The following is a 22,625-nucleotide window of genomic DNA, read 5'->3' on the forward strand; positions in this document are numbered from 1 at the left end:
TCTGTAAAGTTAAATGGCATTAAACAGAAAATATTTACACATTTGTATGTTTTTAAATAAATGTTTAATAAATCAGATATGAATCTTAGCATGTGAAACATAAAACTTCTTCATAACCTATCCTGTAATCAAATTTCACATTTATAAAAGTTCCAGCAAGCAAAAGCCAAGATCCAAATGGAATACATACTAAAACAAACAAACAATAAATAAATAAAATACGTGTTAATATTTTAAGAATGTTCTTTCGTGTGTTAAAACTCTTGATGTTTCTTACAACAAAACATTATCCCTAAGTAAAAAAAAAATAATCTTGACTAATTTCAAATTATTCCTACATTTTATTGTAGCGTTAGTGTTAGTGTTAAGATTAGCACTGACCCAAAAGGTATTTCCAAAGTTCTTCACTACCTGTTAATTACTTTTGTTTTTGGCTTCTACCTATGACGGTGTTGTAGGATATCCAAACAGGGAGAGAAGGCATTAAGCATTAAGAAATAGCCATTAGATATTTATGTCTGCTCTTTAGTATCAAAGCAAGGGATGTATAAACTGATTATTTATAAGAAATGAATCAACCAGTTCACAGTGAGATAAATATTTTTTATTGGAATAGAAGTCATAAGACCTACAGTCTAGGTAGGCTATGAGAAGCTAGCCACTTTCTCTCTCTGGCCCCAAGGTTTCTCCTCTGTTAAGGGAAAGGTTTAGCAATGTTACAGATTCCCAGACTTCCCCAGTTCATGGTATTGTTAGTGTGTTAATAACTTTTTCACAATAACACAGGGTAAAAAAAATACTTCACAATTCCATTTATCAAGTAGTTAAGTCTAAAGTTATTAGTTGGTATCTTAAAAAAATAATGCACCTTGCATTTTTAAAAATATTTATGTTGTTCTTAAAGAGATGTGCACATCTATTGGGCACTTTACAAATTCTCAAAGCTTGGAATTGGATTGGAAACCACTACCCTCATTTTCTATTTCATAGTCATTTTCTCATGGTCCTTGTGTTTTATAACTACAACTTACAGGGATGCCTGGGTGGCTCAGTGGTTGAGCGTCTGCTTTGTCTCAGGCCGGGATCCCAGGGTCCTGGAATCGAGTCCCACGTCAGGTTCCCCACAGGGAGCCTGCTTCTCCCTCCACCTATGTCTCTCCCTCTCTGTGTGTGTCTTTAATGAATAAATAAAACCTTTTTAAAAAATTACTACAACTTACAGAAACCCAGCATCACAAAGATATGATGTCATCAAAAGGAAGAAGTACAATTTCATGTTGAAGTTCTGAACTACATGGAGCTAGTGGTTTGCGTGGTGTTCAACTGATGTCATTGTGTTGGCTAAATGAAATGAATGAATACATGTACTGTGACAGAATAGGGTTAGCGTTCAATTTAGTTATTTTCCTTTATTCTAAAACAGCTGCTATCTTTAGCAGCATTCCTAAAACTTAATTCTTTTTTTTTCTCATAATACTTAGCAGGAAATAGGAACCAATAGACCTACAGCTGCATCTGAAACATCAGAGAGTAATCTCACATAATTTAAATAAAAGCCTAACATTGCTTTGGATAAAGGAGTAAAATATTCACAAACCCTTTTAGGCTAATTATTTGTTATAAGAAAGAAATTATATTGTTACATAAAAATTGATCACAGGAAATTTTAAAATCTGACTGATAGCCGCAAGCTACACTTTGAGAACCATATTCAACAGCAGACATATTAGAAGTAGAAAGTGATAGCTTCCAGAAAATGGCAACTCTTTTTTTTTAAATGGAATTATACTACAAAGACTAATTTCATTGACATACTAAGCAAAAATTGTCAAGGAAGTGCATGGTGTTACTATTAAAGTGAAATTCTGAAAACTGTATTAGTCTTATGATCTATTATACAAAGATCGATGACTAAAATAAGATTGTAATATAGTATAGCATCATAGGATTTCTGGATAATGAAAATAGTCCTGAAGTCAAGCAGAAGATTAGGGTATGGAAGTAGGAACAAAATAAGATAATGATTATATCAAGTCACTAGCAACTTTAAAAAGGGTGGACATTTTGTAATAACACTAAAATTGGATTGGTTTATGTGATTTAGTACATTGCGTTTATCTCATTTCTAAAAGGAGCTTTAAGCTACACAATCAATAAGTTACATTTTGGTATGCATTTCTCACTCCTGAAGTTCCTATGCTAGGAGGAAATTATTTGTACACTTTATACATTTTAGATAGAATGGCAATGAATAAGAATACAGAGATGAAGAAATAAAAGAGAAGGTAAGACATAGACAGCAAAGTCCCCTGCATGCAGTGTCACTTTTGGGAATTTGTTCCCTCTTTTGCCTTAAACTGAAAGCTAGCTGTCCCTGAGGCTATCATCTTCCAAATGGTGCCTAATTATTTTCTCTCATCACACACCCAGGATATAGGGCTGATGTCTACCTAGTTCCCTGTTGCCATTTCCCAGATCACTTCTACTTCATAGACGTGTAAAATGGAAACAAAACCCATCAACCACAAAAAACACCTGGTTTCTTTGTAGGTCGTGCTAGAATATGTGCCTCATCACATCTCCCTCATCTTTCTGAACAAAAATCACCAGCCTACCAGGTCTCACCCACTGTTCTTCTTTCCCCCAGCTTCTGTGGGATAGTGCACCTCAAACTTTATGTACAGTTGAACTATCTGAGAGATCTTGTTAAGGTCAGACTCTGGCTCAGCAAGGACACTCAGAGCATCTGCATTTCTTATAACTCCCTAACAAGCTGTGGACCACTATGAAAAATAAAGCACTAGAGGAGCTATTTCTACTATTACCTCATCTACTATACTCCTAATTCCCCTGTTCTGCTGGGCCACTCATTCCTTTCTGTCTTTACTATTTTTAATACCTATTGTTCCTTCGTTGTTTCTTGTTTTTTTTTACATAGTCAATATCCATTTCTCCTCTCTCTCTCAACTGCACAAGTTCATTCATTAAAATACACACACACATAAAATCCCAACCTAACCCTTTACTCTCCTTCTAGCTACCTTCCCAAGCCTCTCCCTTTTACAGCCAAACTTTAAAAAATTGTCTGTATTTATGTCATTTCTTCATTTCCAACCCAATTCATTATCTACCAACATAATGTTCAGTAAAGTCACCAATGAGTCCATGTTGAGAAGCCAACAGTTTCAGTTCTCATCTTATGTAAACCTATCAACAGCATTCAATACTGTGAACCACTCCCAACAGTTCTCCACTTTGTTCTCTATGACATAATGATCTGCATATTTTCCAGTTAACATTTTAGTGACTCTTTTTAAATTGTTTTTTTAAGTCCATCATCTTCTATTCAGCTATTAGATATTATATATTGAAATTGTTTGGGGCCCAGTCCTTCTTTTCTAGTATATATTTGTACCCTAAAATCTCCATGCTCTGTCAACTAAATGCAAATGACTTCTAAATTTATGTCTCTAGCTTATACAGCTTCTTTGAGTTACAAACTTGTGTACTCTATTGCCTGATATCTTCCCTTAGATGTCTTAAAGGTATCTCAAACATAAGAGATCATGCTAAATTAATGATTTCCCAGAAGTACTTGCCACACACATAGCCAGGTACACAGTAATAGAAAACTATTAAGCTGTTGACACATCCTCTTCCCTTGCTGTCATATATCTACTCTATCCTCCAAGAACTCCCACATATCTATGGAATGTATTCAATTTTCTTCATCTCTACCATCACCTCTACCCTAGTATCAATAATTGCCATCTCTGGGGTAGTCTACAGCAAATGGTTTCCCTAGATGTATTACTTCCATGTACTCTACTCTAATCCTCCCTCTTTAATCTGTTCTACACTCTGCAGATATGATATTTTTTAAACACAAATTTCACCATTGATGCTCCAAGCTTGTTTTTGTCCTTCATATCTGCCAGGCTCCTTCCCAATAAAGAGATGTTGCTTATACTGTTTCACTGGCTTGGAATGCTTTTCTCCTCTTTTCTCCTAGCTAATGCTATTTATCCTTCAGACCTTAACTCAGTTACTATTTTTTTTTGGGGGGGGGAACCTATCTTTGCCTTAATGACCAGGTCAAATTTACCTAATAGATTACAATATTACAATATTCCTTGACTACACGGTACATTTCTGCTTTTATTCACCATTATCTCCCCAGTTCTAGCACAGTTCCTGACACACAGGTGTTACCCTTTACAAAATCTCTTCTCTTGATAAATTAATGTATGGAGAGGATGATACCAGTTTAAGAATCCCAAATAGTATGCCATTTGAGTTGGGTACTCTACCTCTGTAATTATTGAAGAATAAGGTGGAGACAAATTCAGGATATTGCAAAGAACACAATGTATTAGCATTTGCTGTAATAATTAAATAGAAGTGGAAGGGGACTTGAAGATGTTTCATAGGGGACCTGGAGAATGGTAGAGTTGATGATAAAGCAGTTTCAGCTAAACTAAACAATAAGCTCCATTTATTGAAGCACTGAATTTGAAGTTACAAGCTCACCAGTTGGAAAGGGCTTGAAGACCTATCAAGATGTAGGAATGTAGGATACGGTGAGAGATATCATCCAGACATCTTAGCCTGGATGCCCTTCTGTTCCTAGCAAGGAAACAGAACTTCTCTGTCTGTGTTCAATATCCTGGTTACCGGGATCCCTGGGTGGCGCAGCGGTTTAGCGCCTGCCTTTGGCCCAGGGCGCAATCCTGGAGACCCGGGATCGAATCCCACGTCGGGCTCCCGTTGCATGGAGCCTGCTTCTCCCTCTGCCTGTGTCTCTGTGTCTCTGCCTCTCTCTCTCTCTCTCTCTCTCTCTCTCTCTCTCTGTGTGACTATCATAAATAAAAATAAAATAAAAAATTAAAAAAAAAAATCCTGGTTACCAGCACAGAAAGAGTCAGAAATCTTGGAGCCATTTGAGATCGATGTCTTCTCGTCTCCTGACCCCTCTCCATCATCATGTTTGTTCTTTCTTCTCTGTCCTACTGCCACTTTCCTGGACTTTCACCTGGACTATTTCAACAACTCTCTTACTACTCCCCCTGCATGCAGGCTTGCCCTCCTGTAATCCAGTTTGCACTTTCCTCCCAGAGTGACTTTTCTGAGAACCGCAACGGCACCTTTCCTGTGGAATATCTTTTAAAGGCTTCCACTGACTACAGGATAAACTTTAGACTCTTCATCAAGGCTTTGTGATCTGATTCTAGAATTCCTGAACTTCACTTTCAGCTCCTCTCTCCAATCCTAACAGACTTATTACCTCCAAATGCTCCGTGATTTCCTTCTCCCTTGCTCCCTTTCCATCCCACTGACTATAAAATAACCAAGTTATTCTGGCTGGGGAAAAAGATATTATATTGTCTAGCGTGGAGACAAAAAAAAAAAAAAGGCCAAGCAAACTCCTAGGCTTCAAGTTCAACTCCTACGGAGGAGCCTCCTGAACGGAGCCTTCCCCTCTAGGAAAATATTTCGAGTCCACTGTAATTCGTAGTCAAAGTTAGCTGAGTCACTCTCACGGAGGTGAAGTTAAGCTCACTGTTTGGCAAGTCTGTCCTTGAGCTCCTCTAGCTACAAGGAGTTCGGCTCCTACGTAACCAGCTGTCACACCTCTTTTCTGGACTGGAAAGGTTTCCACAGAATCCTCCCCTTGACCTCAAGAAGATGGCTACGGGGGTGGGGGGGGCGTCGTTACGCCTTACGTCACCACGTACAAGGAGGGTGGGGCCCTCGAGGGACTGGGGTGGAGGGGCGGGGCCAAGCGGGGCAGGGCGGGGCTACGGTGTGCTGGGCGGAGCCGGAGGGGGGTCGGGGGCGCTTCTGCTGCGGAGCCGGCGTGTGCCGCGGCGAGAGGGAGCGCGGGGAGCGTCCACTCGACGCCCGGTCCCGAGAACGTGACCGGGACCGCGGGCTCAGAGCAGGGGCAGCCGCGTAGCCGAGCGGAAGCCTGTGGCCCCGGACTGCGGCCGGAGTCCGCGTTCTGCAGGCGGGAAGCACCCGGGATAGGGGAAGCCCCAGGAGCAGCGCGGCGGCGCCTCCCTTACCCGAGGGGCCGCGGCGACGGGCACGGGGCGCGGCGCCGCAGCTCGCGACCCGGGCCAGGATTCCAAACGGGCGGCCCAGGCTCCTCCCCCGGCCGCGCCGCCTCACCTGCGGACAGCGCCGCGCCGCCTCCGCCGATGTAGGAGGCACCTGCGCCTCTGGGCTCGCGGGTCTCCGCCCCTCGCCCCTCGGCCTCGGACCCGCGCAGCGCACCTGGACGCGCGCGGCTTGTGGGGCTTGTGGGGCTTGTGGGGCCCCGCGCGGACGCAGGTGGAGCGGGTGGGACTGCGTGGAGCCCGGCGCCGGCCGCCGCAGTCGCCCCGGTTCCTGCCCGGTGCCGCGGACGGGCCGTCGGCGCCCGCGCCCGCGCCCGCTCCCGCTCCCGGGGAGGAGCCGCCGCCCGCTGGGCACCATGAACAGCAGCAGCGCCCACATCACCTACGCCAGCCGCAAGCGGCGGAAGCCGGTGCAGAAAACGTGAGTGTCCGGCGCGCGTCCCCTGCCCGGTGCGGGAGGCGGCCCCACCCCGCCCCCGATCTCCGCCGTCCAGAGCTCAGCTCAGGCTCGTTCCCGACACCGTCTCTGCAGCCGAGACTTGGAGGCCGGTGGAGAGACCCAGGCCTTTGGTTTTTTCCGTTTTTAATTATTGCATTTTAAAAATTGCGCCCCCCACCCGCAGTCCCTGGCGCGCGCACACCCACCCACCTGCACCTCTGTTCTGTGTTTTTTTTTTTTTCTTTTTCTTTTTTTTTTTTCTGCTCCTAATTTGTTGACAGGTCTAGCCTGCCCTGTGGGGCTCGTGGATTAGTTGACCTAAAACCGCCTTGAAATCCCCTTCCACTTTTAATATCCTCATGGGTTAGGTTAAAGGACGGTTATTATTCTCGTTCCTGGTAGGGCCAGATGTTTTAAAGAGCTGAACACGTGCCGTCTGCAAGAAGGGCTCTCGGTTCCTGTGAAGGTACTTTTTGGTCCTTGCAGCCGGCTTTTTGGTGCGCTTTATTTACTTATTTGGCAGTAATTTTGTAGCGCTCAACGTGATCATATCAGTAACACACATAGAGGTGGTAGCAGAGATGAGTGAACGTAGTGGACAGGAGACAACGGAGGGTTTGCATGTGCAGCCACCCCGTTGGGGGGAACTTTCTTACACTTTTGAGATGGTTTTAGGGTCTGGAAATTGAAAGATTTAGAGGTGGAATTATTGAAACAGACGTTTGCATTCTTAGTATCTTTCTCTAATTACCTCCCCCCCCCTCCCCACTTCAAAGTTTTATCAGTTCTAATAGAGTGATTAGAAACTTAGGTATTTTGTTTTGGTGAGATATTTGTGTGAGATGGTAAATAATGTTTCAGAAAAAAAAATCTGTGCTTGACACAGATTGCTGCGTGTTGGCTGTATTCATGTGTTTATTACTAATGATGATGTTTGAGTTACTTAACGTTTTTCGAATTTTCATAAACCATTTTAAGAACACAAACGTTTACTCAACACAAGTCAGAAGTGTGCATTTTGCTTAAAGCTTTAATTTAGGTCGTTAATGCAGGTCAGAAAAATAAGTTTAAAATTTGTGTTTGGAGCCAGTAACTGGATTTTTCGTTATTTTCGTTATGTTTCATTATTCTGGAGTTTTAATTTCCTTTTAGAATTTCCGTTATTATAGTTCTTCAGATTTAGACTTGGCATTAACAGAGAATATTAACCTCTAAATACACTGATTAAAATTTGGAAGTCTTATCCTGCAGTGTGGCTGACATTAGGCATAATGCCTAGTCAGCAGTTTTCTGTCTTGGCAGTTCTGTGATACATATTTTGTAGAGTGGCATCTTATATAAAAATGTATTTGCCTAACCTACCCTCATCCTTATTTAAAATTGAGAGGCATCCCAAATGCCTCTTCATGTATTTATTAATATCCTAATACACCTAATATAATATAAAATAGAGATATCATGGGTTATATCTGTATGGTTAGAAAACTTGAACATATCCCTGATGAATTTTTAGGTTGTAGTCATTGTTGTAACAAAGGCTGATTTAAAAAACAAAATCAAAAGCCTTAATACTGTATTCATTATAAAGTGTAGCAACTTTGGTTCTAATTAACATTTTATTAAAGATCTTCCCTTTAAACGTATTTTTTAATGTAAGATGTACCTTTCATTATTTCATCTTAGTGTTTTAATATACTTCTAAAACTTTTTAATATACTTGTATTTAATAATCTCATAATACAGTATAATTAAAGCATTTTCCACATTCACCTTAATCTTTGTTGAGCACCATGCCTTGCTGCTAGTCATATAAATACCTTAAAATGTCACTACATTGCTCCCTAAGAAAAGCCTAGTACTGGCATTCACATACAGAATCATCTAAAATTGATTATAAGTTATTTTTGCCTGAATGAAAAATGGTTTACTTTATAATGCAGTTAATCAAAGTTCATTTTAGGAATGTGGCTGTTAAACCCAATATTAAATTTAAGTTGGATTTTTAGTTACTATTTTTTAGCTGATGAGGTCTAAAATCCAGTGTTGTCAGAAAAATACATCTAGTCTGAGCTGAAAATGCTATTGAGATCTATTTAACTTTGATCCCTTAAGTGAGAGTCATTTTATTTTACTTAAAGAAAAAATATGTTGTAATTATAGGATTGTTACTAAGACAGTCATTTTATTTTATTTTTTTTTTATTTTTTTTTATTTTTTTAAGACAGTCATTTTAATACACAATTCCATAGCATCTTGGAACCAAGTAGGTTATAACTTTAACCTGAAGCTCTTCCAGTCCATCTTCAGTTGAATTTATTAAACTCCCCCTAGTGGCAAGTCTAACATTGACAATTACCTAATTGGTAGGATATACAACTTTAATGTGTTAAGTTTAATCCCTCTAAAGTACCTTCTACATAGTAGATGCTCAGTAAATGTTTTATTTATTTTTGGAGTGATTAGGATAGGAAATATAAGGATCCAAAACAATCTTGCACCAGACCTATGTTCCTAAAGGAGTTTTCAAAGGATACACTTAACAGTGGATTCTTTTGTAACTTTCCTTAAGGCGTTGCTCTATATGTAATAACCCTGCTTGGAAGACAAACAATTTTTTTTTTTGCTTACATTCTGTTTCTGTTTTCTTTGGAGATGAAAGTATTTTTCTTCATTTGCTTTGTTTTCTTATGAAGATTGCTGAAAAGCACACTATTGAATTAAACAATCTTTTTTTTTTCCTAGTGATAACTTTGTATATATTTTTATAGTTTTTAAAGTTTTATTACTACAGGGAAAATTTTATTGCTACTTCAGTTTACTGTATTTCTAGAAAATAATTACTGATGGTAAATAATAGGTGTTGAATAAATGATATCTACACTTAAAAATGATTATCACCATAGTGATGGTCAAGATAGCCATCATGAAATGTCAGAACCAGTAATTCTTCTCAGTTTTAGATGATCCTGTTTCCTTTGTTAACATAGTAATAATGTTAACGAATATAAAAGCGGGCAGCCCAGGTGGCTTAGCGGTTTAGCGCCGCCTTCAGCCCGGGGTGGAGACTCGGGATCAAGTCCCACCTCAGGTTCCCTGCATGGAGCCTGCTTCTCCCTCTGCCTGTGTCTCTGCCTCTCTCTCTGCCTCTGTGTCTCTCATGAATAGATAAATAAAATCTTTTTAAAAAAGAATATAAAAGCATGCTCTTTCTTGCTATATTTGCTAAGTTGCTGCTCCATTTAAGCCTCATGAACCTCATTTATATAAATAGTAGAATAAAATTATGTATTGCTTTGCTGCAAATGCTTTTTATAAATGTACTATAATACCATTCTAAATAGCTTTTGAAATAAAAGGATAGGTCTTTTCAATTATATAATTATTGCTTCGCCATCATTTTTCTTTCAGATGGTTTTACTTAGTTTGTACATAGTGACTCTAGAGACTTACATATTGAAACTATTAAATAAGTGAAAGTGTATAGTTATCAATATTTGTGAAAAATAAATGACAAAAATAAGAAAAAGTGAGAAATAAATTGAAATAACATTAGGTCTAAACTAAGAGATGAGGTCTAGTTTCCTTGCTTTTGTAGATCTGAGCAAGTGACTGACCAATAGAGCAGGACAGTCCATACCTACAACGCCAGTTTCACAACTGAAATGAACAAAACAAAAGCTTTATATAAACTGTAAAGGTTGTTAACATATAAATGAAACAGAAACATAAATTCTATTCTTTAAATAATTTTAGCTCATATTATCACAGAACAATCAGTTCTCCTGCAAGAGGCAGTGTATGATTATGTTCTCAGTTATGGTTAAAACTGAAATGGACTACTCCACTGACAAACTTACATAGTATGTGCTTAGCATTGTATATAATTAGGATAATTACTTAGGAATAAATACCATGCAGATATCTAACAGTAGTAACTTTCTACTTCCATACTTCTTTTAAAATGTATTTTTTGTACAGTGGTTTAATTCTTAAAAAGCTGCTGTTTATTAGTATTTACTATGTTGCAGGTGTGCACAGTGTTTTATATACATCATATTTTATTTATATAATGATAGTATGAAAGGTATTATTTGTTTTATAGATGGGGGTCTGAGGTTCAGGTTCAGAATTGTCAGGTAGTACATGAAAAATCTTGAGTTTGAATATCATGTTTCAGATCTTATGGCTCCAGAGCTTATGTTATTATCAACTTTACTGCTCAGGTGGTAAGTGTAGTGATACATTCAGTCCACCAATGTACTAGGGATTTCCTGAATATCCACTGTTTCTCCTTAAATAATTAGTGTTCTGAAATAAATGATTTACCATTTCCTAGACTTGTGAACTCCACACTTGCACTCACACTCTTTCCTCTTAGTCTTTTTCTACAATCCTCTTGATTTACTACCTACCTCTTGTCCTTTACAATATTGTTTTCAGTGGCTGACTAGTACTCCTTTATGTGAATATTCCATGATTTATTTAACTGCTTTTCTTTTGGGGGTAAATTTTGTTATTTCCAACCTTTTAGTACTTAACTATTTCAGAAAATAACCTTGAGATACGTGAGTTTCTATGCAAATTCTTAGTTGTTAACTAAGGAAAAATTCCTGTTAATGAAATTTGAAAGTTCAAAGCCATGTATGTATACTTGCAAGGTGGAGCCAGATATGCTCTGAAACAATATCAAATTACTCTACAAAAATTCGATTCCTATTGGTAATATGTGAGAGTGCCTGTGTCCTTGCATTTTTGCTTTAAAATGTGAATTGCCAATTTTGTAAGCAAAAAAGAGAGGTGGGGTAGGTAATCGAACATAAATGTTGGGATTGTGAGTGTACATGTGTGTGTATGTATTTGAAGTTGTAGTACTAGTAGTAGTAAATAGTGTCTGCAGATTTTTCTTCTTGAGATGTCCTTTACATGCTATTTTTCTTTGTCTTATATTTTCAATTATTTTTTAGTTTGTTTTTTCCCTTTTATTGATAGAATTTTTTGGGGGGGGTGAAAAGTATTCCTATTAAATACATATGCAGGGTTAAGAAAGTCCATAATATGTGTATAAATGCTATCTTCTTTTTAGCATACAGGTATGATCTGTTTTATTGTGATAGTTAAGGTTACTAGTGTTCTTTCATCTCTCCTTCACCCCCCTTTTTCACCCTCTCAGTATAACTATCGTTACGTCAGTTTAAATACACTTATATGTTCCATTAGTTTTTAACAGTAAATATTGTTTGCTGCTGAGCCAAGTAATATGCTATGATTACATTTTCCTTCCCTTCCTCCTGTTCTGTTTTATCATTTATTTTGTTTCTAACTATTTTTCATCTTCAGATTATTATCTGGGTTTAACTCTCTCTTAGGTGTATTCGAGACAGGCTGTTTCTGTCTCTGGTTTTCCTTGTCTGGGATGACTTATTCAAAGAGAAGGGTCTTTGTAGATAGTTATGTGTTCTGCTGTCATGAAACTGGAGGTGACCTCCCTGACTTTTAAGATCTCATGTACATGTCACATCTTCATGAAACCTTCTCTCATTAGTCTACCTGCTTTTACTTTCCTGAACTCTTGGACCTCACTTTTTTATGGCAACTGTATTATTGTAGGATACATTGTGTTTGATTTTGCCTTGTTATAATGCATCCCCTCCTGGTAAGAAAGATAAATTCTTTAAAGTTATGTTAGTCTTTTGTCTTTGTAGCAACGAGAGCATCCTAGTATCATGCACGTGGGTAGTTGAGCTTTATTTACTAACTTAACAATTGACCACTTAAAATTTTCATTTCAGTGACTTTGGTATCGTAGATATATTTTATGTGGGTCCCAAGAGAAATAATTTTTAAAAAAAGAAAAGAAGACAAAAGAAAAAAAAGCTACATTGATATAAGAAGAGGTAAAGGGGAATATTTTTAATGAGTTTCTTCGGGATTTTGGAAGTAACCATGATTTCCAGGGCATATTTCATGTTCTGGTTTTCACTGGTAAAGTCCTAGAGACTGTAAACTGTATGTATTGCCTCTTCTTTTGTATAGCAAAAAAAGGGAGAAGGAAGGATGTATTACTGTGGAGTAACATCAGGAGAGTGACTGAAGAATTCTGACTCATTAAAAGTGACTTCCAGTTAGATTCTCTGAAGTTTTTATAGATTTTTTTTCTCATCTAAGAAAGTAAAATATTTACCTGTATTCAGCCTGCCAATGAAATTTGACTTCATTTGTGTTACAGATCAGTCTCCAACATTACATTAATCATATAATGTATGACTTTAAACATTTCAGCATTTACATTCAAAGATAAATAAGTACACACTGAAACCATGAGGTGGAAATGATGAATGAATGGCTTGAGTATAGTCACTATGGTACAGAGATTTATTGAAGAATATGTCAATTTCCTAGCTGTTGGCTAGAGTGAAGAGCAGTACCATGTCCCATGGAGAGAGGGGGATGCCCGAGGTCTGGAAAATATGAATGAGAGGACATTCAGGTATAGGGGCTAGAAGTAAAGATAAACAACTTATGAGTAAGTAGACAGAAGCAGTTGAGAGTAGATTAAATCACTGAGAGGAAAATGCTGATAGAGCAGACTCAGTACTGTGATAGGTAATCTTTGTTAGAAAATGCTGCTTTAATCTCATAGGATTACTGAAATTGTATCTTTGCATGTCATTTGAGGTTTTACGATAAATGTCATATGAAAACAAACATTTACTGTTAAGGTAATTTATGATTAAACTGGGTTAAATTTTTAATTTTGCTTTTAACAGTGGGCACAAGTGATGTGTCTAAGACATTCTACACTGGGATATGAAAAAAGCTTGAAAGATAGCGCTTATACTGGCATTAGTTGTGCTGCTGGGCTTATTAACGACAGCACTTAGAGCATGCAGGGCTTCTAAAACAGAAGCACGGTATGCAGTCCGCTAGAGTGTTGATTTCACAATTCTGATTTGCAGGTTGGGGCAAGGTTTTTGAGGTAAGGCTTAAAAAATAATAAATTGCTCCTTGGCTTTATCAACATCAGTGGTCTCTCTGTTTCAGGAGATATCATAACTTCAGATCTCCCAAATCTCATCTTACAGGGATTTTGTTTGTATTTCAGATGTAGCTTTTCATTTAAATAGATGGTTGGCAGTATATTTTGGCATAGATTTAAAGGCTTTACAAAAGTAAAAGTACTAGCATAACCCAAGTTGCGTATAATTGATGTAAGTTTACTCTCTATATTTATTATGTGCATCTTTAAAATGTGTAAATAAAGATGAAATATTTTCACAAAATAGTTATGAGTATTTCTCACAAAATCAGTGAAAAAGCATGTTACATTAGCTTTAACAACAGTGGATTTGAAATGCAATGCCAAGTAGATACTTCTCAGCTCTGACCTTGCTTAATTTTTCTGTGTATTTGATTTTATTCTGTAACCTTGAAAGTATTCTGCTCTAGTTCTTTTCCTGTCTTATTATAATTCCCTCTCTTTTGTCTTTGCCTGTGCTTTTTTCTCAGCCTTAACCTCGATGTTGGTATCATCAAGGTCTGTCTTCAAGTCTCTTTCTCTTTGTTTGTTGTACCTTCTGTTTAGGAAATATGGTCGTTACCCCAAGCTATAAATTCCAGTCATTGGCAACCTCACCCTCACTCAATTTTGTCGTCTTCCATACTTCTTGTGCCCTGTCAGCAAACATTTGAGTCTTGCTATATAGCAAACTTTGTGATAGGCACAAAGTGTCATTTTTTAAACGTCTCTCACGACACCTTACAATCCCTGTTATTACTGCCTTTGGTCAGGCTCTGATAATTTTTTTTGGGGGGGGGACACTTCTGATTGGCAAACACTAATTTAAAGTCCATTCTATGTGAAATGCTATGCTGAGCAACGAATATACAAAAGTGATCAAATTTACATAGTAATAAGAGCAACTAACAGGTATATGTAATACCGGTTATGTAACTTGGGAAATTTATCTCCTGCTATGTATTCCATAATGTGCATAGTAACACATTAGAGCTGTGGGCAGTTTTACATGGCACAAAGAAATAGTTTGATCTAGTGCAGGGTGGAGTACTGCTGGGTGCCAGCACAAGATAGGCAGCAGTACCACATGGAGGGATATCCTTTTTTTTTTAAAGATTTTATTTATTTATTCATAGACAGAGAGAGAGAGAGAGAGAGAGGCAGAGACACAGGCAGAGGGAGAAGCAGGCTCCGTGCAGGAAGCCCGATGCGGGACTTGATCCGGGGACTCCAGGATCACACCCGGAGCCTAAGGCAGGTGCTAAACTGCTGAGCCACCCAGGGATCCCTACGGAGGAATATCTTGAGTGCTATTTTTCTCTTTTACCATGATTGTTATTTCTCTGTGTCCTATCCATTTTTCTTGCTTCGGTGTTTGTGTTACTGTCTTCTTTTTGATGTTTTATAATCATTACTGGAAAGCTACTAGAGTGCAAAATTGCATTTTCAACTTACTGAAAATGCTATTTGCAGAGGATATTCCTTAATGGAATGGTTGTAGAAGACGTTTGCACAATATACATAAGGCACAGAAGTACTACAGGAGGAATCTATTGTGAATAGGTCAAGGAGGACTTCACAAAAGTGATCTAATTGAGCAGGGCTTTGAAGCTGATGGGACAGAACAAGAGGATTCTGGAGAGTAACACGTATGAAGCCATCAAAGTATATGTTTGTAGTGAAGTAATTTCTTCCCCCTGGAGTATAATGGACAAGGAAGGCTTTGGTTGGAGGAATGAGACCAGAGAAATAGTTAGGGGGCTATAAAAGATCCAGAAGGATTTTGCTTGCTAGGCTAAGGAACATGGACTGTGCAGAGCTACTGAAAGCTTTGAATCAGAGGAGTGACGTAGATTTGTATTTTAGAGAGAAGCGCCAGCTTCAGTGAGAGCTGCCCTACATTTCATCCACTCCGTAGCAAGAGTCAGCTTTGTAAAAAACAAGACTGGTCATGTAAATACCAACTGAAAGCTTAAGATGACTCTTAAGATCTCAAAGTCTGATTTTATGCCATTTCTGTGAGGAAATTTACTGTTTGCTCTATCTTGAACACTTTTTCATCAGACACCCACATGGCTCACTCTTTCATTGTATTTATGTCAGTGCTGCAATGTAACATCAAAGACCCTTCCTGGCTATCAAAACCAGCACCCTTGGCACTCCCCAGTTCTTATCTTACTTTATTTTTCTTCTTAGCACTTACCAGCCCCCCAAATCAATCTTTCTTTTCTTTTCTTTCTTCTTTCTTTCTTTCTTCTTTCTTTCTTTCTTTCTTTCTTTCTTTCTTTCTTTCTTTTTCTTTCTTTCTTTCTTTCTTTTCATTCATTCATTCATTCATTCATTCATTCATTCATGTGTCTTCCGACTGAAATGTAAGCTTCATGAGAACAGGAAACTTGAGTATGTATTGTTCACTGCCAAATCTTCTGTGATTGGCCCATGGTAGGTGGTCACTGTTGCAAGAATGTGGCCTAACCAGCTTTCTCCTTCTCCTTTCTCTTGTTCTCTATGCTTCACACTCCACATAGGGAAGATCAGTTTTTCAGGCCTGCCTCCTCCTAAAATCCTGTTCATCTTTAAAGGCCCATCTCAGATACCACCTTGTCTATGAAAATCTTTGTTCAAGACTTTGCTCACATACTTTGCTCCTGTTACACTTTTTGAATGTGCAGAAGAAGAATGTTTTCCTAGACTACCCAGGACATGATAAGTGAAAGTAAATATTTGTGTTAACAAGTAATTAACCAATAGAGAATTACTCAGTGAGATAGACATGCATGATAGGTAAAATTCGAAATTTAGTTGATTAATTGAAGACTTGAATTTGATTATAAATGGAGTATAATTAGGGGAAAATAGAGAAGCAGTCACCAGTTTCTGTTAAGTATGCAATTATACAGACCATCTGGAGAAAGTACTTGATTTATTTTGTATATCATATACTTTACCAATTTATTAACTCTTATTTTTTTAAAAGATTTTATTTATTTATTCATGAGTGACACAGAGAGAGAGAGAGGCAGAGACATAGGCAGAGGGAGAAGCAGGCTCCATGTAGGGAGCCCAATGTGGGACTCCATCCCAGGACTCCAGGATTACGCCCTGAGCCGAAGGCAGTCGCCCAACCGCTGAGCCACCCAGACATCCTTAACTCTTATTTTTGTAGAAATAACATGAACTGTAATAAAAATAGAAATATACAAGTTCTAGAAATTATTTGTTAGGAACAATATAAAAACATTAACCTTTTATATTGACTTTTTAATTAATTTTTTGTATAAAGTATGACTTCACATATACCATTGAAAACAAAGTAGAAATATCTTTTTTTGTTTTTTTTGCATTTGGTTTTGTTTTGTTTTTAAAGATTTTATTTATTCATGAGAAATACAGAGAGGCAGAGACATGCGCAGAGGGAGAAGCAGCCTTTCTGTGGGAAACCTGATGCAGGACCCCGAAGGCAGATGCTCAACCACTGAGCCACCCAGGCATCCCTTAAAAATATATTTATTAAATCAAATTAGTAGCACTACACTCAAGTCAATTTCTACTTTTTTTAAGACACTGTAATTTGAAATGTTGAAAATGTCTTTGTCTTCTCAATAAAACTGGGAGGGGGAGAGTCTTTGATGTAAGAATACTCTGCATAAGTTTTAATTTTTCTGGCAAATGGAAAGGTGCAGAAGATGATCTATTTTGCTTTTTAATATCCTCTCTATATTTCATTATGGGTATCTGATGATCTACAAATTCCCTTTAAATAATGAATTTCTGCTGTGAAACCCTGGCTAAAGCCTTTGTGAAGTTACCTAGTTTCTCATTTCTAAACTCAAGTTCTACTCCTAATCGTAAATATCTTTTTTTTCAGATGAGAATCATGTTAAATGTTGGGGTTTCATTGAATTTTCTAATTGAGACATTAACTATGAAAGCTAATAATTAAGTAGAATTATTGACCAGTCCTAACAGCAAAATTTGCCAGTAATCACAGTTAACCCCTGATATCTGTCAATCAATTATAAATAACCAAAGTCATTTTTTTTTTTTTAATATCAGAAGACCCCTTTAGATGGCTGGACGACCATCTGGAAGTACCTGAAGCCCTTTGAATACTTGTCACTGACAGGATGAAAGTGTTAAATATAGGAAGCTAAGGGTGATAAAGCTAAACTTTTTATTTGGGGTAGCTCTTAACCATCTACATCACAAGTGATGCCAAGATGCTGCTTGTAGAAGATAGCAAAGGAAGCATAATTTTCACATAATTTATTGCAGATACCTTTTTTTTTTGTAACAATGGCTGGGTTTAAAGAAGACTCCTATTGGACTCATTATTGGGAATTATTATACAACAAATGTATGAAGTAAAGGAAGTATGACGCATATAAGATATATGCAGCATTTTCTCAAGATAGGATCATAAGCTTTTAATGAAACATGAAGAATTTTACCCACTCCTTTGTTTTTCTTAATCAAGATACAAAGGAGCATTTTGAAAGAATTTATGTTAACTTGAAGTAGATTTTAGATGTTTGTTTTATTAGAGAAATATTTGAGGAGCTATAATGCAATAGAAATGTTTGCCCCATGTATTTTATTTTGTGATATTTTGTTTATTTTTCAGTGTCAAGCCAATCCCAGCTGAAGGAATCAAGTCAAATCCTTCCAAGCGACATAGAGACCGACTTAATACAGAGTTGGACCGTTTGGCTAGTCTGCTGCCTTTTCCACAAGATGTTATTAATAAGCTGGACAAACTTTCAGTGCTTAGGCTCAGTGTCAGTTACCTAAGGGCCAAGAGCTTCTTTGATGGTAAGAAGAAGTTTTGCTTACTGCTGTATAGTAACATTTAAGTGTTCCAGATTCATTCATCAAAAAGATGCTGCCACTTAAATGACATGTGGTATCATTCTTTGAAAATCATATGCTTAAATGTTAGGCCCATATTAAGTATGTCAGTTTTTAGTTCCACTTCTCCTTCCAATTCAGTTTTTGAAAGTTTCTCTTTTTTTGATGGAATAAAACACTTATGCTATGACATATTTTTGCTGATTCCCTCCAATATGTTTGTGTAGATATTTCATTCTTTAAAAATTATGTACACTTCTACTATTTTATGGTTACTGTGTATTTACTCCAGGAGAATAAAATTAAATTATTTTTCCAACCAAAAGAATATTTTAGTATAGGAATCAGTAGAATTGGATTTCAGTCTCCATTGTGCCATGACAAACTCTTTGTTTTTAACCCAACCAGTTAGCATCCTTGTACCGCTTTACTCAGCCATGAAGTTAGGGAGTTGAGCTAGCTCATGTTACCTTTCATTATTTCATAGTTGTAAAGTATTTTAAATGGAAGTTTTGGTTTGAAAATCACATTTTAGTGTATCTTCTCTTGTAAAATAATTCTTCAGATTCTCTTTTTATCTCTTTATATGTCAGAAATAGATTTTTTTTCCCCAGGAAATGTTCAGTCTTTTAAATATATCATGTTATTTTACAAACAGTGGTAAAGAATTGTTGATAAAATCTCAGTGGCTTCATCTCAGTGCTTCTTAAACTTGAAGGTACTTGCAGATCATAAAGGGATCTTGTTAAGATGAAGGTTCTTATTCAGTAGGTTTGGGTGGTAGGCGGAGATTTTGCATTTCTAACAAGCTTTCAGATGATGCTGATACTGCTCCCCTAGACACATATAAAGATACACATTTATAATTAGTTTCTAGAATATTGCAAAAACAGTTATTTCCTCTTAGGTTTGTATTTAAATGGTTTGATTGTTTAGTCTGGGAATTTTTTTTCTTTGCTATCTGCGTATGTTCTTTATTTTCGATAAAAGCTGTATCATTTAACAGTTGTAATTTGGGCAATATGCGTTGATATAAGGATAATTTCAGGGCATATTATATGTTTAAAGGTTCATAATGACACTTAAATTTTTTCTGGCCTATCAAGTCTTCGAATTTTCAATTTTCATGTACACCAGATCCTTCATCTTCAAGATGAGTTATGTGATATTCAGTGACGTGTGTGTACGTTTATCAACTGAATAGTCATTTTGTGATAGAGCTGGAATTAGAACTCCAGTTTCTAGATATCCTATGTTGTTTTTCCCTAACCATATCTCAGTTACTTCTCTTTTTTTAGGAATCATTTATTTAGCACAGTCCTAAAGACTTTACTCTAAACTGTGATCCTCAAAATGTAGTCTCCAAACAAGCAGCAATAGTGTCACCTGGGAACTTGTTAGAAATGCCAGATCTTGGGCCCCACCCTAGACCTGCAGAATCAAACTCTGGCAGAGTGGTAGGGTTAGATGCATATGGAAGTTTAGAGCCCCTATCATAGACTCTAACCTTGAGGCTACTCCTGGCTTTGTGAAATGCTATCCTAACCCTCAGCATTTGTTCACATGCAGTGCTTACTGCTTGACCTTGGCGGGGGGAGGGGGGGTCCATAACACATAGGATGTGGTCTCTGCCCTTGGAGAGTTTATAGTCTAGAAGACAGAGAGATGATATTCCTTGATTCTGGCAAAGATGAATTGATGTCAGTCATTTTGTCTTTTCATTTCCTGCTCCTCTACAATGAAAAATCAAACTATAAATGTTAAAAAAGAAAAGAATGTATAGATTATGCTCTATTTAGAAGTAATGAATAAAGATTGAAGCAACTTAGTATGTAGTCAACTGCCATTTAAGTATTAACATAATTATTGTTTTCTAGGCAGTATGTGTGTATGTATGCTAATTAAGGTAATATATGTATGTTTAATGTATAAATTTATATATAAGTATATTTTTTTATCATGATTATGTGTCCTGTTCAGTACCTCAAGTAAAGAAGATTTTTAAGCCTACTTTATAAAGAATGCTGTAGGTTAGCAGGGTTCGTTATGGAGTTCTTATTAAAAATTATTTCCTTAACTCTTCATTAATGAGTTTATTTTTTTTATTTTGGTTTACTGTATTTAACAGAGGATCTTATTACCCTACTTGCTTCATTCCTTCATCAATTATACTACCTTTAATCTTGGTCCTTTGCATTACTGCTTTTAAACTTCATTGTATATCAGAATAACCTGGAAAGCCTATTAAAATTTGGCACATTCTAGGGCATGCTCCTCTTAGGCTGATTCTGTGTAGTTTCTATGTAGAACCAAGGAATCTATATTTTTCCTATGCATCCGAGATGAGTCTGAGGCAATGATTTAACTTGGCTTCAATTATGCTTGCATTAGTTAATTTTTTTTATTTGCCTTCAGAAAGACAAATCCCAATGTACAAAATTTTAGAAAGACTATAAATGTGTTTGCTTAGTTTTCAGTGGAGTGCATACCCTAAGTATTTTCTTAGGTTGTGCAATACAGGAACAGAATTAGATGGAAGGCGAAGGAAATAATCAATAGAAAAGATCCCATAGTCTTCTCCAGACCTCTAGTGATCTAGGAAGGCAATGCAATATTTTGAAAGGACAGAGACAGTAAATTTTTCATGGTAATTCTTAAGACCTGAACAAATACTAAATGCTGCAAACGAGGAGACTTGGAGCATGCTGACTGATGAGGATTTTTCTGTGCAGTTAAAACCACTCTCCCACTATTAGGGAAATAGTATAGTGAAGTGAAGGGAAGCTCTAAGTGAATAACAGGATGCAAACAGGGGGTGTGTGAATTCCTGCGGAAAGAACAATATAAACGAGTAATCATACAATCTTGTTAGAAAGGAAACTCAGGTTTTACTGTAACAATAGATATTTTTCCAAGAAAATACATCTATTTATTGCAAGTTTAAATAATCCAGCTTGGGTGGATCTTCTTAAACTTTGGAACCATGACTCTACTTCTATGACTGACTGAAAAGCAGCAGCGCTTAAGATTTAAGGACACAAATATTTACCCATTTCTAATTAATCCAAACATTCTGAAATATAACTATGAAGTACTTGAACAAGACTTAGTTATTTTTAATTTATGGTAAAGTTAGAAGCAGTTCCTTCTACACTACTCAATTAAAATTATTTATAATAAATTTTGTAATTCAAGATTGCACTTTATTCTAAACACTGTGCAGGTGCTAAATTCACAAAAAAGAAAAAGAGGGAGAAAAAGATTTCTGCTAATAGCTCTAATAGTGTCTCAGCAACTGTGACAAATGTAGCATATGAAATCCTTTAAAGATGGACCTATTCAATATTATTAATGCAGTATTTAGCATTTTCAAGGGAAGTAAGAAGATTAGGAGTTTGTTTTGGTTTGAACTGAAGAAATAATGGAGAGAATCTTTGAATGTTTAACCCTTGAAAACTCTTGAACTGTATATATTCTAGACAATACAGAGAATCGTCAGAGAATTATTTTTCCACTTTATACTCTGTTTACACTACAGATGAAGTAATCATAAATTTTTCACTTTTATATTACAATACCTTGATTTTTCTGATGCACTTAAAAGTACTATATATATTGCCTATTTCACTAATTAGAATGGAAACTCCTTGAGGATATTATGTGTACTGCTGTATTTTAACCAGTGACTTAAACAATGTCTGATTCATAGTAGGTATTCAATAAATATTAACTCAATTTCACTAACTTATATCTGAAAAACAATGTAAAATTCATGTTGAAATTCTAGATTATTTATTTTAAAATACAGTTCTAGAGCTTAGTTTAAGATGTAAAAATTTTGAGCAGCCTGGGTGGCTTAGCAGTTTAGTGCTGCCTTCAGCCCAGGGTGTGATCCTGGAAACCCGGGATCGAATCCCATGTCGGGCTCCCAGCATGGAGCTTGCTTCTCCCTCTGCCTGTGTCTCTGCCCCTCTCTCTCCACACCCCTGTCTCTCATGAATAAATAAAATCTTTTTAAAAAATGTTAAAATTTTGCTTTTCCCAGACAATCTGCTAGTAGCCAATTACAGTTATTGGTTCTATTAATAATCTTATCTTCTATCTATAAACAAAAGATGTGAGAAATATTTTATGGAATTATAGCCATAAAATTTCTTACATGGCCTCTGATTGGCTGGCTTATATAGTAAAACGTGTACAAGTA

General features: G+C 37.0%; 1 protein-coding gene across 1 annotated transcript in view; it reads left to right on the forward strand.

The window, feature by feature from the left end:
* Positions 1 to 6,407: 6,407 nt before the first annotated feature.
* The window catches only part of AHR (aryl hydrocarbon receptor), a 55,837-nt gene continuing 39,619 nt past the window's right edge, over positions 6,408 to 22,625 (forward strand). Inside the window, exons 1-2 of the mRNA XM_041727715.1 lie at positions 6,408 to 6,540; positions 18,198 to 18,385. Of these exons, the coding sequence (XP_041583649.1) occupies positions 6,476 to 6,540; positions 18,198 to 18,385 (253 nt within the window). The 5' untranslated portion in view covers positions 6,408 to 6,475. The remainder of the gene's footprint in view (positions 6,541 to 18,197; positions 18,386 to 22,625) is intronic.

The sequence above is a fragment of the Vulpes lagopus genome, chromosome 13, assembly GCF_018345385.1.
Source record: "Vulpes lagopus strain Blue_001 chromosome 13, ASM1834538v1, whole genome shotgun sequence".
NCBI classification, from domain to species: Eukaryota; Metazoa; Chordata; class Mammalia; order Carnivora; family Canidae; genus Vulpes; species Vulpes lagopus.